This window comes from Jaculus jaculus, chromosome X (assembly GCF_020740685.1).
Source record: "Jaculus jaculus isolate mJacJac1 chromosome X, mJacJac1.mat.Y.cur, whole genome shotgun sequence".
Taxonomy (NCBI): Eukaryota; Metazoa; Chordata; class Mammalia; order Rodentia; family Dipodidae; genus Jaculus; species Jaculus jaculus.
In genome coordinates this window covers 67,799,253-67,816,431 of record NC_059125.1, presented here as the reverse complement: position 1 = coordinate 67,816,431, position 17,179 = coordinate 67,799,253, and the positions used below count along the sequence as shown (strand labels likewise).

The following is a 17,179-nucleotide window of genomic DNA, read 5'->3' as shown; positions in this document are numbered from 1 at the left end:
TATTTGAGTTTCTTTTAGTAATAATGTCAGGGTTTAATTCCAAATCAAAGAATATTTACAGCAAATTATGGATATAATCATTGCATATTATTAAACGTTCTAAAAATATATATATATATATATAAAATGTTATGTGAAACTATAATGCTATGGTCAAGAACTACATGAAGTCATTATCTTCTTTGAGATCTGTGTACTATATTAATACAAGAAAGTATTAGGTGAAAAAAAAACAGATTTATGAAATGAAAGGATTTAAGTAGGCTTCTTTGGAGAGGCTTTCTAAAATAAAGTATTTAGTTAATATACAAATGCACATAAAAATGCATAAATAAGCACACACATCCATGTAATTTTCTGAGGAGATTTAATAGGCATCCTTTAAAAGATTTTTGAGAGACTCAGTTACATTTTAGCTTTTTGAGGAAGTGATTCAGAAATGTCTGTTCTATTACGCTTTTGCTCATTCCACTTTTTACTATGGTTTTATTATTTTATTTTTTAAAATGTTTTATTTACTTATTTGAGAGAGAGAAAGAGAGATACAGATAGAAAGAGAGAAAGGATGGGCACACCAGGACTTCTAGCCCCTGCAAACGAACTCCAGATGCATGAACCGCCTTGTGCATCTGGCTTATGTGAGTACTGGGTAATTGAACCTGTGTCCTTAGGCTTCCTAGGCAAGTGCCTTCACCACTAAGCCATCACTCCAGCCTCATGTAGTTTATGTTTTGAAAATTAGAGATTACTGTGTAAGTCTTTATGCTAATCTGTTCCAAAGGGATCTCATTTCCTCTAAATCTACATCTATTGTTCATGTCATGAATAATAAAATGGTCATGATTGTCAGGAAGACTCAAATGCAAACTGCTGTGAGTCAACACCTACCTGCATGTCCAAGTCATTTACAAAAGAAAACCTGCAGCCTTATTAGAGGAAGGCTAAACTCTTGACTATTTTCTTTTTTTTTTAATTTAATTTTATTTATTTGCAAGCAGAGAGAGAGAGATGAGCTAGACAGAGAGAATGGGCATGCCGGGACCTCGAACTCCAGATGCATGCACCCCTTGTAAATCTGGCTTATGTGGGTACTGGGAAATCAAACTTGGGTCCTTTGGCTTTGCAGGCAAGTGCCTTAACCACTAAGCCATCCCTCCAGCTGAACTATTTTCTTATAGAACTGATTTCTTAAGTGTTTTATTTTTATTTTTATTTTTTACCATTGTAAGGCTCTGGTGCTTTTCTAGTTTTGTTTTGTTTTTTTTTTCATTTCTCGTATCAGTAGGTAACAAAGCCTGTATCATGTTTTTTCTTTTTTTTAATTTTTTTTATTTTTATTTATTTATTTGAGAGCAACAGACAGAGAGAGAAAGAGGCAGAGAAAGAGAGAGAGAGAGAGAGAGAGAGAGAGAGAGAGAGAGAGAGAGAAAATGGGTGCGCCAGGGCCTCCAGCCACTGCAAATGAACTCCAGATGCATGCTCCCTCTTGTACATCTGGCTAACGTGCGTCCTGGGGAACCGAACCTCGAACTGGGGTTCTTAGGCTTCACAGGCAAGTGCTTAACCGCTAAGCCATCTCTCCAGCCCAGCATGTATCATTTTTAAATAACCCCTTTGATATTATTGAACTGTTTGATGGTGAGTGTATATTGAGATGCGAGATCTCTAGAAATTCAGAAGAAATAGCTAGAGTCAATGTTTCTCAGATAGTAAAATTAACAGAGAATTGGCAGACTTGAGCAGCAGAGAAATTGCCTTTTCTACTTGTGAGATGTGTTATTTGCTATCACTGTAACAGAATGTCTAAGACAATCACCTTCTAAAGGGAAAGGTTTACTTTGGCTCAAAATTGTAAAGGTTCCAGCCCATGATCAGTTGACACTGTTGCTTTAGGCATGGGATGAGGAAGAACATGATGATTGTGTGTCATAGACCAGAACCTCTCATTTTGTGGCCTTGAAGCAAAATAAAGAAGGGACTAGGATCCACACTCTTCCTCAAAGACATGTCCTTTGACCTAAAATCTTACCAATAGGCCTTACCTCTTAAAGGTTCTGCCACCTCCCAGTAGTGCCACCCTAAGGACCAAGCTTTTAACACATAGTAGGTCTTTGGGGGACCTTTAAGATCCAAACTATAGCACAAAGGAATAAATTATTTCATTTTATATATTTTATTGTAAAAATTTGTAATGTTTTGATATATGTAATTAAATGATTATTACAGATAAACAGTAACATACACATTATTTCACTGTTACTTTTCTATTAGTTATGTACACAGTGTGTATACAGCCATGTTGGTACCATCATTAACCTCCTCCCTGTCCTCCCCCCTCTGCAGGGACCCTTGTTGGGTAATATGGGTCATGCATTGTGGGGTTAGCCATCACTTATGGGTAAGAGGCAATGTCTTTGTGTATAATGTCACAACATGTGGCTGTAACAATCTTCCTGCCCCCTCTTCTGCAAACTTCCCTGAACCATGTTGGGTTCATTTTAGGTCTGCTTCAGTGATGAGGTCTTGGGGGCCTCTGGGTTTCTGAATATCTGATTTGGTAGGAGTTGAGTATTCTCTGTGTCTATCTCCTTCACCTTTGTGCTGGTTCCAGGTTCACCAAGGAAGCAGCACTCTTGCTCATTTCCCCAATCACTCTTAGTTTGCTTCTCTTTTTCAGATGGACACAGATTCTAAGGAGAGAACCAGCCCATCACAGTAACCTTCTTATGGGAAGATCACCTAAAACATACCCCCCAAATTTTTAATATGGAACACAATTCTATTATACTGTATATTACAGTAGTGCACATTCTACTCTTTTTTTTTTAAATTTTTTATTTATTTATTTGAGAGCGACAGACACAGAGAGAAAGACAGATAGAGGGGGAGAGAGAGAATGGGCGCGCCAGGGCTTCCAGCCTCTGCAAACGAACTCCAGATGCGTGCGCCCCCTTGTGCATCTGGCTAACGTGGGACCTGGGAAACCGAGCCTCGAACCAGGGTCCTTAGGCTTCACAGGCAAGCGCTTAACCGCTAAGCCATCTCTCCAGCCCCACATTCTACTCTTTTAACATCTAGATTTATCTATATAGCTGTGTCTTTGCACACTTTAGCCTATACCCCCTCACTCTTCCCTACCTCTGCTGCCCTGGGTAACTACTGTTCTGTTGCTATGTATTTGACTCCTTTCTTAAGATTCATTATATTAGAGATCATGAAGATTTTTTTGTGTGTCTAGCTTATTTAATATAATTTAATCCAATTTCATCCATTTTGTTGGAAATAGGAGAAGCCCCTTCTATTTTAAAGATTAACAATAATCTCGTGTGCATGTGTATATGTGTATCTCAGATACTTGGGTTGTTTCCATATCTCTGATGATATGCAATATTATAAATAATTCTGCATTGAACATGGGAGTGAATATATACCCAGAAGAGGGATATCTGAGTCATGTGGTAGTTCTATTTTAATTTTTTTAATTTTTTTATTTATTTATTTGAGAGCGACAGACACAGAGAGAAAGACAGATAGAGGGAAAAAGAGAGAATGGGCGCACCAGGGCTTCCAGCCACTGCAAACGAACTCCAGACATGTGCACTCCCTTGTGCATCTGGCCAACGTGGGACCTGGGGAACCAAGCCTCGAACCAGGGTCCTTAGGCTTCACAGGCAAGCGCTTAACCGCTAAGCCATGTCTCCAGACCTATTTTAATTTTTTTTTAAAGCCTTCATCCTACTTTCCATCATGATTTACCAATTTATATTCCCATGAACAATGTGTGAGAGTAACAGTTTCTCTTTGGTTCACCAACTCTCATTATATTTTGACTTTTTTATCTGGGAAAGAGGTAGATATATATAGAGAGAATGGTCACACTAAGACCTCCAGCCACTGCAGATGAACTCCAGACACATACGCCAACTTGTGCAACTGGCTTACATGGGTTCTGGGGAATCAAACATGGGTCCTTTGGCTTTGCAGGCAAGCGCCTTAATCAATAAGCCATCCCTCCAGCTCTCTTTTGACTTTTACATGCATTCAGGGATAAAGCCCAGAGCCTTAAACATGCTAGGCAAGCAGTCTACTACTGAGCTATACTCCAGCTTTATCTTTTCACTTTTATGATAACACTTATCCTAACCAATATAAAGTGATAGTCCATGATTATTTTGAGCTGCATGCCCATATGTTTAGAGACTTGAGTATTTTTTCACACATCTGTTGACTGTTTATATCTTCTTTGGAAAAATGTTTATTTACATCATCTGGTCATTTTAAATACAGTTTTTCTGAGTTTTTGCTGTTGAGCTGTGTGAGTTCCTTAATATTACTTGCTTACTGACTCCTTACCAGATATGTAAATAAGTTAACAAATATTTTCTACAATTCCATAGGTTGAATTTTCCTTTTGTTGATTGCTTCCTTTTCTGTGAAGAAGCTTTTTAGTTAGATATTCTCTCATGTGTTTGATTTTGCTTTTCTTTGATTATGCTTTGGGTATCATATTTATAAAAAATTATTTCCAAGGCCAATGTTGTGTTTTCTTACAGTTTCAAGTATATTATTATTGGTACCGTTGTTACAGATAATTGACTGTATATGCTTCATCTTGTTTCTGGGCTCTTTATTTTTTCTGTTGTTTTATGTGTCTGCTTTTATGGTAACTTTATATTGTTTTTATTATCACAAGTTTGGACTATAATTTGATACCAAGTAGTATACTTCCAGCTTTGTTTTTATTTCTCAGGATTGCTTTGCCTATTTGAGATATTTTGTAGTTCCTTACAAAATGTATGATTGGCTTTACTATTGGAATTTTGGTAGGAATTGCATTGGATATGTAGATTCCTTTAGATAGCATGAATATTTTAACAATGTTGATTCTTTTATGGACATAGGATATCTTTCTGTTTATATCTTCTTCAATTTCTTACACCATTATTTTATTACTTTTAGCATACATAGCTTTCTTTTACTTCCTTTGTTAAAATTTATTGTCTCCCTGCTGAGCCAGACCAGGTTAGGGGGTGGGTGGATGCAAGAAAAATAAAATTATCATTCCTGAACTTCTATGTGAGTATTCTTGGGTTGTTTTTTCCATAGTGTAGCTACTGATTTTTAGTGGATTCTTGAGCTCTTCTAGAGTTATATTCACTTTTGGATTGGTTACAAATTGTTACTCTTAGTGGAAGACCCAAACCTCTTACTTTACCACTGACTAATGTCACATGGAAGTGACTCTTATCTACATCCATGACTGAAAAATGATATTAGCTGCTCTAGAAATGTTCCTAGTCAGAAATACTTGAAGATAAATAGGAATACAGCCCACTTGTTAGGCAAATATACTTGGAGATCTTACCAAGAGGTTTATTTTCACATTGACTCAAATAAATAACTTTAAGTGACCTATAGTTTTCATGTTAGGAGGTTAGGGTTCTCTCACAGAAAATTCTGAATAGAAATATATATAATCTATGAGGCTTCTTAAAAGTCTAATCAGCACTTCCCAGAGAAAATTTGTGCCAGAGTTTACAGGGAACTTCCAAGTGCCTCTTATTTTCTAGGACAGACTTAAATTGGTAGTAATTGGCCTTTCCATAATTGCCTTGCCTAAAATCTCAAATTTAAAGCTTCCAAAACAGATTACCAGAAACACCTATTTTGTGATTATGCAGCAGAGGCTGAACTCAGTTTTGGCTTTGATATAAATACCAAGGTTAGCATTTGCCAGTTGTAATTATATGGCTTTTATCCATTAGACTTAGTTCCTGTCAGTGGAAAGTCGACAGCTCCTTTCTTGGAGGTCACTGAAATTTATTTGCTGTTTTTTTGTGTGAGAGAGATGGGGTGGGAGAGAATATGTGTGTGGGTTGGGAGCCATCACCTCCTGACTCTGCAAAGGAACTCCACACATATGTACCACGACTTTTCATGGGTACTGGGGAAATGAACCCAGGCCATCAGACTTTGCATCCAAGTGTCTATAACCACTTAGCCTTCACATCAGCCCTTCTTTGCTGTTTGTTCTATGGTTCTGGGATCCAACCTGGGGCCTTGTGTGTGCGAGGCAAGCACTTTGCCATTGAGTTACATCCTCAGCCTCTAGGCTTAGTTCTTTTATTCCCTAGTAATAAAAGGTAAAGCTAGTTCCTTTCCTTCTTCTCACCCAGATCCTCTGTTTGAGGATCTAGTAGAGAGCCCCAGGTCAGGATTATACGCTAGGGAACATGATAATTATGCACAGCCTCTCCTAGATGCTCTGTAGGAGTATATTGTAACAAGAAAACATCTCAAAATAATTCACCAGTAAAAAATGTAAATTTTCCTTAGCTTGCAAAAATTGCTTTTAGCTCCAACTAATGAGACTGGAAAGGAATTCTTTAATTTCATCTGATAACTTTTAATAAAGTATGTCCCAGATGATATCAAGTAAAAAAAGTCTGTAATATAAACCAAAAATGTGCTTGAATTTGTAAATATAATTGGCGTTAATGATAATGCTTGAAGGATTTAATATCCTTGCCAAATATTAAAGTTACCCAAAAAGTAATGGCTTTGTCCTCTGGCATATGAAGTATTTTCTATGAATCCCTATTTCTTATTCTTTATTTGGACAACTTTGCATTTTACGATACCCATTTGTACAGGTAGAACAGGTTTCTGACTCATTTTTAATTTGGCAGTTTCTGCTTCCAAGACAAGTCATCTGTTAGACTAATACAAGAAACAAACAGTATTTATTGAGCATACTAATATAGTCATTGGACTCATATGGGCATAAGATAGTATAGTTTTTCAAAACTCAAGAGTCTTGCATTTCTATGAGCAAGATAAGATACATACATAAAAAGTTACCCAATAAAACATAATTGAGGGTATATTATTGACCAAGTGAGTAGATTATTAGTCTGATTCAGCATTTAAATTGGTATCTAATTGGGTGACACCTTAGACACAAGACTGAATGCTTTTTCTATGGACAACCAGAATTTACGTCAGAAGATAATAAAGTGATACTCTTGTCAAAACTTACTTTCATTGTATTTTCATATACCCTGGATCTTCTAAGGGGACTGATGAAAGCATTTCTCTTCATCAGAACTCAAACTCTCCTAGCATGTCCTGTACACAAGAGCTCTGGTTCAGAGGCAAGAGGCCTTTCACATCAGTAGCTTAGTTGTTTAGAAGAAGCCTCTCGGGGCAAGTTTCCTTGCAGTTGTCTTCCAGGAAGAGATAGCTATTCAATCTTGCTTGAGGAAAGTATTACTTCATCACAAGTTCTCCAGGCTTAATGACTATGCCTGAAGAATTTTAAACATGACCACAGTACATGGTCTTCAGTTAAATTTGTGCCGGGCGTGGTGGCGCACGCCTTTAATCCCAGCACTCAGGAGGCAGAGGTGGGAGGATTGTGAGTTCTAGGCCACCCTGAGACTCCATAGTGAATTCCAGGTCAGCCTGGGCTACAGTGAGATCCTACCTCGAAAAACAAAAAAAAAAAAAAAATTGTGATTTCTATCTCAAAGAATATACTTATTTGGATGCTAGTCATTGGGGGGAAGAGACAGCTCAGTCTTTAAAGGTGCTTGTTTATAGATAGTAGTCATTATTTGCAGTATAGTGACGATAGATGAGGACAGCTGTGAAAGAGTCCTTAAACTCAGTCGATTCTTTATCAGCTTTCCACAAAGGAATTCAAGATATATTGACCTACACGAACGCTTTCCAAATTGCTCTTCCCATGGATAATAATAATGGTCTTACTAGTAGATATTGGGTATATTTATAGATAATGGATCTTTTCCAAAAGGTACTTCCTGTCATATTCCTACATACAAGAGACAGTGTCATTCTGGGGTAGGATATCTATATAGTTGAGTAAAACATAATAGAAAAAGGAGTGGGGCTGGATCTATAGCTCAGTGGTAGAGTGTTTACCTACCATGCATGAGGCCATAGGTTCAATTTCCAGCATTGCCAAACACAAAAAAAGCCTGTGGTAGTTTTTACCTGTAATCCCAGTAGTTGAGAGGTAGTGGCAGGAGGACATGTAGTTCAAGTCTAGCCTTATCTATATAGTGAGTTTGAGGGTAGCCTGCACTACATGAGACACTGTCTCAAAAAGAAAGAAAAGAACAGAAGGAAAGGAAAGGAAAGGGAAGGGAAGGGAAGGGAAGGGAAGGGAAGGGAAGGGAAGGGAAGGGAAGGGAAGGGAAGGGAAGGAAAGGGAAGGGAAGGGAAGGGAAGGGAAGGGAAGGGAAGGGAAGGGAAGGGAAGGGAAGGGAAGGGAAGGGAAGGGAAGGAAAGAGGGAGGGAGGGAGGGAGGGAGGGAGGGAGGGAGCAAAAAGGAGTAAGGGGGGAGAAACTAACATTTGTTGAAGTTATTAGGGGAATAAACATACATGAAAAGCTGCCTAAAATTATAAGTATGCAATATGATTTTTTTGCTGGATGTGGTCCTATATGTCTGTTATTACAGCACTCTGGTGGCTAAGGCAGGAAGTCTTTATAGATTTGAGACCATACTGAGCTACATATTTACATAATGAAACCCTGTCTCAAAAAAAAAGAAAAGTTGCTTTTAAAAATACAATAGAAGGTTGGAGAGGTGGCACAGCCATTTAAGATGTTTGCTTAAAAAGCCTAATGACCTGAGTTTGATTCCCCAGTACCTACATAAAACCAGATGCACAAAGTGGTGCACGCAACTGGAGTTTGTTTGCAGTGAGTAGAGGCCCTAGTGCATCCATTTTCTCTCTCTCTCTCTCTCTCTCTCTCTCTCTCTCTCTCTTTCCTTGCAAAGAAATAAATAAGTAAACAAATAAATAAAATATTTAGGGGCTGGAGAGATTGGTCAGTGATTAAGGCACTTGCCTGCAAAGCCTGAGGACCTAGGTTCAATTCCCCAGAACCCACATAAGCCAGATGCATATGGTGGCACATGCATGTGGAGTTTGTTTGCACTGGCTAGAAGCCCTGGTGTACCCATTCTCTCTCTCTCTCTTTTTCTCTATACATATGTGTGTGTGTGTGTGTGTGTGTGTGTGTGTGTGTACACACACATATGGTAACACAATATCATGGTGGTACACATCTTTAATCCCAGCACAGGGGAGGCAGAGAGATAGAAGAATTACCATGAGTTTGAGGCCACCCTGAGACTACATAGTACATTCCAGGGTAGCCTTGACTAGAGCAAGACTTTACCTTGAAACACCCCCGAAAAATTTCCCCAAAATTCATGGGGCTGGGGGAGATGGCTCAGCAGCTAAAGGTGCTTGCTTGCAAAGCCTACTGGTCTGGGTTCACTTCCCCAATACAATGAAATCAGGCACACAAATTTGCACATGCATCTGGAGTTTGTTTGTAGGAACAAGTGGCTCTAGCATACCAATACTTTCTTTTCTCTCTCAAATAAATAAATAAAGATACAAAATAGGGGTCTGGAAATATTACTGGGTGGTTAAAGGTACTTGCTTGCAAAATCTGACAGCACAGGTTCAATTCCCCAGTATCCACGTTAAGCCAAATGCAAAATGTGGTTCATGCGCCCGGAGTTTGTTTGCAGTAGCAAAAAGCACTGGCACACCCATACTCTCTCACTTATCTGTCTCTCTCTCTATTTCTGTCTCTCTCCCCCTCAAATAGATAAAAACATTAAAAATATAAAATAACACAGTACAGGATGTTGTTGACCATATGATTAAAATAAACTTTGTGCTCCAGAAATGAAAGGGTCATTCACTGTAGGTTGTTAAACTGATCAGGATAGGCCTCATAGAGTAGGCAGAACTTGGGCCTTAAAGATATCTGGATTGGTGCTCGCTCTAGCAGCACCTATATGCTAAAATTGGAACAATACAGAGAGGATTAGCATGGCCCCTCCACAAGGATGACATGCAAATTTGTGAAGATACCTGGATTGGTGATAAGGAAAGAAGGTATGAGGAAAATCACAAGTATTATTACATGACCCCAAACTAAGTTGGAAGAGGGAGACAGGAAATGGCCTAGCTCCAATAAAAAAAAACACATGGGAGCTTATTGAAATCAGAGACCTAAGGCTTGTTGAGTGCCTGTTATGTACAGGGTAATTTATAGCCTGTTACATTTTATAATCAGAATCACTTTGCGAATTGTAAATATTCAATAATCTTATTTTATAGAAAAAGGAAACTCAAGTTCACACTAAGTATCTCTCCTTTTCTCCTAGTTCATTTTCAGTTTATAGAACTTTTAAAGATCCACTTGCAAGAGCATTACTTCAGCTTCTGTGACTTACTCACCAGAAATAGATGGGGTTACTCCTTTGAGTAGCTAGGCAATCTGCAAGTGACTTGTTCTTGTTTCTACATAAGAAGAGGGTGTCTCTGCCTGAGTGCTTAGAAAATTCTCCTCTTGCAGGAATAACATGGATGTTCATTTTACTGCCATACCAACACCAGCCAACCCTGAGTTCTGAATTAGTATGTGTTTCTGAAATAATGCAAGTCTTCAATGAGTGAGCTAAATTCAGGCAGTATTTCCTGAGGGTATAACTCTCACATGGTACTATGGAAGGATCTAAAGATAAAAAAGAGGGTCTCTGCCCTCATGGAATTCATACATGCAGTGAAAGATAGGCAAATTATATAAGTCTAACAATATATGATATTCACATTGCCATAAAAGTGATGCTAGCAATTACATACCTAATGTAGTCTTAGCCTTGTGTTGAGCACTGTACAGTCCACATGGTAAGTATATGGCTGTTAGCAATGCTTAGACATTTGAGTATATCAACAAAATAGAGAAGGTATATGTGTTATACTAGTAAAAATTGTAAGGAAGAGGCATGGGGGCTTAAGCTAGATGTTATTAATATGGGTAACAGGATAGAGTCTAGAAAGGAAGAAATATCATCCAAGTAATAGTTATAATATGAATGTGGTAAGTAAATAAGGAATATAACCCTTTTGAAGCACAAGGTGAGTATTGTAGGTTGTTTTCAGTAGTCGTAGTGGAGATATGCCCAGATGGTAGAGGGCTTTGTAGAATGGATAAAATAGGAAATGACTATTAATATCACAACTTTTAGCCTGGAGAGATGGCTTAGTGGTTAAGGTGCTTGCCTGTGAAGCTTAAGGACGCAAGTACCATTCCCTAGAACCCACATAAGGCAGATGCACAAGGTGGTGCATGTGTCTGGAATTCCTTTGCAGTGGTTGGATACCCTGTTGTGCCCATTCTCTATTTGCCTCTCTCTTTCTCTCTCTTAAATAAACAAATTATAGCTTTATATTAATATTGATATAATGAAAGATAAATTTTAGGAAGAATACTCCAAGACTGATATGCAGGATAACTATATAAAGGAAGAAAGATCAAAGCTAAGAAACATTTTTTGCGCATGTATGTATATGATGTGTGTATACATGTTTGTGTGGGGGGAGTGCATATGTTTATGAATATCAAAAAAGAACCTTGAATATTACAGGTATACACCACTACAAGTAGCATTGTTCCATGATGTGGTAGTTTGAATGTTAATGTATGTTTCCCAAGGCCTGAGATATTTTGGGTTAAGCTTGCAACTTAAATCTCGAACAGCCTGCTGGAAAAGGTATCAATGGGGCAGATCTTTTAGTCTAGCCCTAAGGTATATAAAAAGCCAATTGGAGCTCTGGCTGTTCGTGATTGCTGGCTGTTGGTTGTGTCTCTCTGCTGTGGATCTATGGAAATAAGCCAGCTTCTTCTGCCATGGTAAAACATCCCCTGGAATATGTAAGCCTTAAATAAACCCTTTCTTCCCATAAGCTGCTTCTGGTCAGATGAGGTCACTGTCAGACATGGATACTAGAGATTGAATTTAGCTCCTTATGCTTGCAAAGCAAGTACTTTGCTAACTGAGCTATGATTCTGTACCCTATGATAACTTATAAATAACTAGAAATGGTCCCACTGACTAAAGAGATCTTGGAGTATAGCCATGTATAGCCATGACAATGAAGCCAGTGGAAATTGGAGGAGATAATCAAGGGAAGAAATAAAACTAAACAAGAGAGCCGGGCATGGTGGCACATGCCTTTAATCCCAGTACTTTGGAGGCAGAGATAGGAGGAGCGCCTTGAGATTCTGAGACTACTTAGCGAACTCCAGGTCAGACTGAGCTAGAGTGAGACCCTGCCTTGAAAAGCCAAAAAAAAAAGAAAAAAACTAAACAAGGGAAAATAAAATACGTGTGATAAGCATCCATGTGGACAAGGAGTTGACTGATGAAAAAGAAAGCAGAAAGGTCATAGAGTCTCAGAAAACACTATACTTTAGGCAAGCGTAGCCCAAAATACCATGGGTGAGTGAGCATTGTCTCTATTTTACAGATGAGAATACTGAGGCTACAAGTGGATATTGTGACTTACAGACTTATGGAAGGTCATGAAGCAGTCTGCGAGCCTCCACATTAGCATCCTTTCCCCCATCTTTCCCAATTTCTGAGAACCAGTGGCTGTAAATAAGTGTAAATATACTACCATAGTTACTTCATAGACTATCATGGGTTTGTGGGAACATAAAATTTTAAAGGACAGGAGAAGATCTTGGTCAATACAGGAAGAAAAACAGAGCTGAGCTAGCATATACTAAAAGTAAACTGACAACCTTTTTGACTCAAGTAGACATCTATTGAATAGTGGTGAAATCACTACTTCATAGGTAGCAAGAAAAGGTATGATGGGGGAAGCAGTATAGGTACAGATGGTAGGATATGGTAAATTGACTTTCTAAAGCCTGTGTTTGTCTTCTATTATTCAGAACACAGATTTTTGAAGTATTTACCTATGTTCCATGTATTCTTCACCTACGCTGCCCTAGCTTAACTCACTCTAGTAGTGAAACCTTGAAGAAAATTTATAATCAGGATTTCCATCTGAGGCAACAGTGTCTACCTGAATATGATTTAAATTTAAATTTTTTTGTTTATTTTATTTATTTATTTGAGAGCGACAGAGAGAGAAAGAGGCAGATAGAGAGAGCAAGAATGGGCGCGCCAGGGCTTCCAGCCTCTGCAAACGAACTCCAGACGCGTGCGCCCCCTTGTGCATCTGGCTAACGTGGGTCCTGGGGAATCGAGCCTCAATCCGGGATCCTTTGGCTTCACAGGCAAGCGCTTAACTGCTAAGCCATCTCTCCAGCCCATGATTTAAATTTAAATACCCGCATGGTAGAAGTGTTGTTGTGCCAAATGAAGAGTGTGAGTCTTGGTGGGAAAAAAGTAAAAGGAACCCACTTAACAGAATCCCAAATATTAACTTCTTGAAGATTTCCCTGTTAAAGCACACCTAAAAATTACTTAGAGGACCTACCACCATCAGGAACTAACTATCACTTCTCAAGCTCAACTAGGCATGGGAGTTTATTGTATTTCCAGAATTATCTTTCCCTCAGTCCTTCTCCTTCTTGGTAGAATGTTGAAATGCATTTGGGTACTTGCTGCCTCTCTTTTGTTTGACAAACATGAGTTCTTCTTTTCCATCCCTTGCTGCAAATCTAGCTGCTGCAGCTGATTTCTGATAGACTTCACAGCAAGAATACCTTCAAGCACTAAAGTGCGGTGGGGTTGGTGACATACATCTGTTATTCCCAACATATGGGACGCTGAGGCAAGGGGATTGCAAGTTCAAAGCCAGTCTGGGCTGCAATGATAGAGAGGGGGAGAGTGAGAACACATTTCACATCTAGCTCTCATAGTATGAATGGAGACGGAACTTGATTAGGCTTTTGTATACACTGTGAAAATGGGGAAGAAACAGGAAGGGAAAGGTAGGGAAGGAAAAAGGGAGGGAGACAGAAAAAGTAAACCCTAAGGCTGGGATTCCAGATAAGACAAAATCTTGTGCCCACCATAGGTAATGATTCCAAAGACAAACATTTTTTTTAATATTTTTTAAAATTTATTTGAGAGCGACAGACACAGAGAGAAAGACAGATAGAGGGAGAGAGAGAATGGGCGTGCCAGGGCTTCCAGCCTCTGCAAACGAACTCCAGAGGCGTGCGCCCCCTTGTGCATCTGGCTAACGTGGGACCTGGGGAACCGAGCCTCAAACCGGGGTCCTTAGGCTTCACAGGCAAGCGCTTAACCGCTAAGCCATCTCTCCAGCCCCCAAAGACAAACATTTTTATGTTTTGGTTTTTTTTTTTTTTTTTTTTAGCTTTTTTAGAGGCAGGGTCTCACTGTAGCCCAGGCTGACCTGGAAATTACTCTGTAGTCCCAGGCTGGCCTCAAGCTCACAGAAATCCTCCTACCTCTGCCTCCCAAGTGCTAGGATTAAATGTGTACACTACCACACCAAAGGACAAACATTTTTAGAACCACTGTTATTTTTTACTTGTCCTGGGAGATAGCAGCCTTGTGCCTGGGATCTTCCCAGTTAACTCAGTTCCAGAAGAGTTTGTCAGCCTGCCATAGCAAAAGTAATTCCCCCCTACCCTGGCTGGTTCATCTCAGTCTTCAGAGACCTCACACTTTTAGAGGCACTCTAAATGACACATTGAGTTTATAAAAAAAAAAAAGTGTCCTCAAAAGTATAGAGGAGGGTCATTGTCAACTTTTATTTTATCTCAAAGTACCAAGTTTTTTATACATTATATAATATATATTATTATGCTGGGAACATGATGAAAATGATTATCTGTACATTAAGCAGCTGACTCAGAATGTATTTTGTTCTTTCAAAAAGCTGAAGGTCAGAAACAAAACATTTGTATTGTAAATGAAGTTGTTTATTAATCACAAAGCCTCTTATTTTCTAGACACCTCATTCCTTTTTAGAAACACAGCAGCACATAAAATACTATAATGGCTATCCCAATTATGTCCCATGGAATAACAGAAAGGCAGGGTAATTTTGTGAGTATCAGGACCCAGAACATTCTATTAGAGTCAGATGGTGTTGAGCTGTCATCATAGCTGTTTAAGTCAAACCAGCCAGTATTATGGATGAGATAATGCCCATAGATAAAATCATTTTAGTTCATAGTACAGCAGGCCATTGCTCTTGGAATGTAAATATCTGGGGCTGTTTTCTAAACATTTTTATGTAGCCCACCCGACTTTGGAGCTTTGTAGGTATCTGCTGCCTACACAAAAGGAAAAATGCCTCTGAATGACTAGTTATCCATGTAAGACAGGGATATTTGATCACCATCTTGTTCCATTTTGTCATCTTAACAAATTACCAGAAGGTAGCTCTAGGCACTTCATAAAGTAAAAAGGTTTATGTATCACACAATTCTGATGGCTGGAGTGTTGACATAGCTTGGTACCCGTGTCAGAGCAAAGGCAACTTGTTGGCATCACCACATGGTGGAGAAAAAGAAAAGTAAGTGGCCACTGCAGAAGAGGCCAAGCACCTGGGACAACCTTATTTTATAATGATCTTCTATTATAAGAATAAACCAGGGTTCCATAAGTACCACATTATTTATTTTTGAGGCCAGAACCCCCAGTGACATAATTAGCTTTCACATCACTCTATCCCTTAGCGGTTCCAACACCTCAGTACTGCCATGCTGAGGATCAAGCAATATAAACTTGTGTGGATACTCAGCCCCTAGCATTCATCTTCACTTTTCATTCTTACAGATTATCCAGGAGGCTCATCATCTCTTGACATGGAAACAGAAACGTAGCACGGTTCACATGTCCTGCATCTCAGACAGGTCAGTATTCTGGGGGAGGGGAGCATACTTAGTGCCATATACACTGCTAAGAAGCAGTCTTGGGAGTATGACTACAAAAGGAGTAAGATCTCATTCTGGCAAACAAGGTGTTAAAATTTTCGCTCTCATTACACACATAAGCAAACATTCTATACATAATGTCCCTGTGCAATGCACTAAAAGGATGCCTTTACTCCCGGCAAACTCACACATCCTTCACTTGTACTAAAAGACCCCAGGGGATCTCCAGGAACAGCCAGACATCCTGTTCAGGTTATTTACCTTCATACTGTCAATTACAAACCTTGTTGTGGTGCATTCCAGATCTCTAAAATGATGCAGGTTACAAATAAGTTCTTTTTGCCCGACACCATTATGTCTGCTAATAACCTGCTCTTACCTACTAACAGGCAGAAAGCAACCTCCATACACTCCAGCCTTCCAAAATGCTTGTAATTTGGAATCATTGGCAGGCAGCTTTATCTACAGGATTCTCTTTGTAACCTGGTGGAAAGCTGAACTGTCTTCTTTCTGCAACATTTACGAGTAAATAAACCCAATGTAGCTCAGTATTATATGGAAATTTTAAGTTCTAGAAATACCATGGAGCTCAAAGCACTAAACTGGAAAGACTCCCAATTATTTTTCCATGAATAATCTAGCAATTGTCTTGATGCTTATCAGTCTGTTTGTGGGTCCTCAAGACTGTAATCCTTCCTTTGAAAGAAGGTTTGCGCTATACTACATGCAACTATAGATAAGATTTTCTTTATTCCAGCCAGTTTGCTAAGTACTTGGTATATTTAATCTTAACATCAACTCAGCAAGGTGAATGTTACTATTTCCATTTAACTCATGAGAAAAAATGGAGTTCAGAGAGGTGTCAAATGCGTGCATTTGTGGTTACATAGCTAGTAAGTGGCTAATCTAAGATCGCAATCCAGGCTGCCAGGATATCTGACTTCTAATCATTCTATGTCCAATGTGATACTGTTATTTTAAAACATGATTGGCTACTTACTATGCAGCTTCACTTATAATTAAAGGTTAAAACGGAGAAGAATTGAGTCTTTCTTATCAAAATCTTTGGTGAAATGTTTAATATTTGGTAAGATCACTTGTATAATAATATATAAATTTCAATTATCTATTATGCTCATTTCTCTGATTTTCTTATTTTAGCTTTTTGGTAATGTTATTCTCTGAAACGCTAGTATTTTGACATGCTAACAGATGTTAGATGGTGTTGCAGTCAGCTTTGCATTGCTGGCAGAAATCACCTAACCAAGAGCAGTTTGTGGCGGTTGGGGGGGCAGTTATTTTGGCTTATAGGCTCGAGGGGAAGCTCCATGATGCAGGGAAAATGATGGCATATGAGCAGAGGTTGGATATCACCCCCTGGACAACATCAGATGAACAATAACAACAGAAGAGCCTGCCAAACACTGGCAAGGGGACAGTGGCTGTAACACCCATA

At 38.9% G+C, this 17,179-nt stretch overlaps 1 protein-coding gene and 1 non-coding gene across 2 annotated transcripts in view; both read left to right on the top strand.

Annotated features, from left to right (window-relative positions):
* Zdhhc15 (zinc finger DHHC-type palmitoyltransferase 15) overlaps positions 1-17,179 on the top strand; it is an 85,160-nt gene that overhangs the window by 55,950 nt on the left and 12,031 nt on the right. Inside the window, exon 11 of the mRNA XM_004666984.2 lies at positions 15,626-15,702. Coding sequence (XP_004667041.1) covers positions 15,626-15,672 — 47 coding nt within the window. The 3' untranslated portion in view covers positions 15,673-15,702. The remainder of the gene's footprint in view (positions 1-15,625; positions 15,703-17,179) is intronic.
* LOC123456857 lies at positions 9,825-9,933 on the top strand. The gene has a single exon (XR_006634732.1). It is a non-coding gene; the product is annotated as a U6 spliceosomal RNA (small nuclear RNA).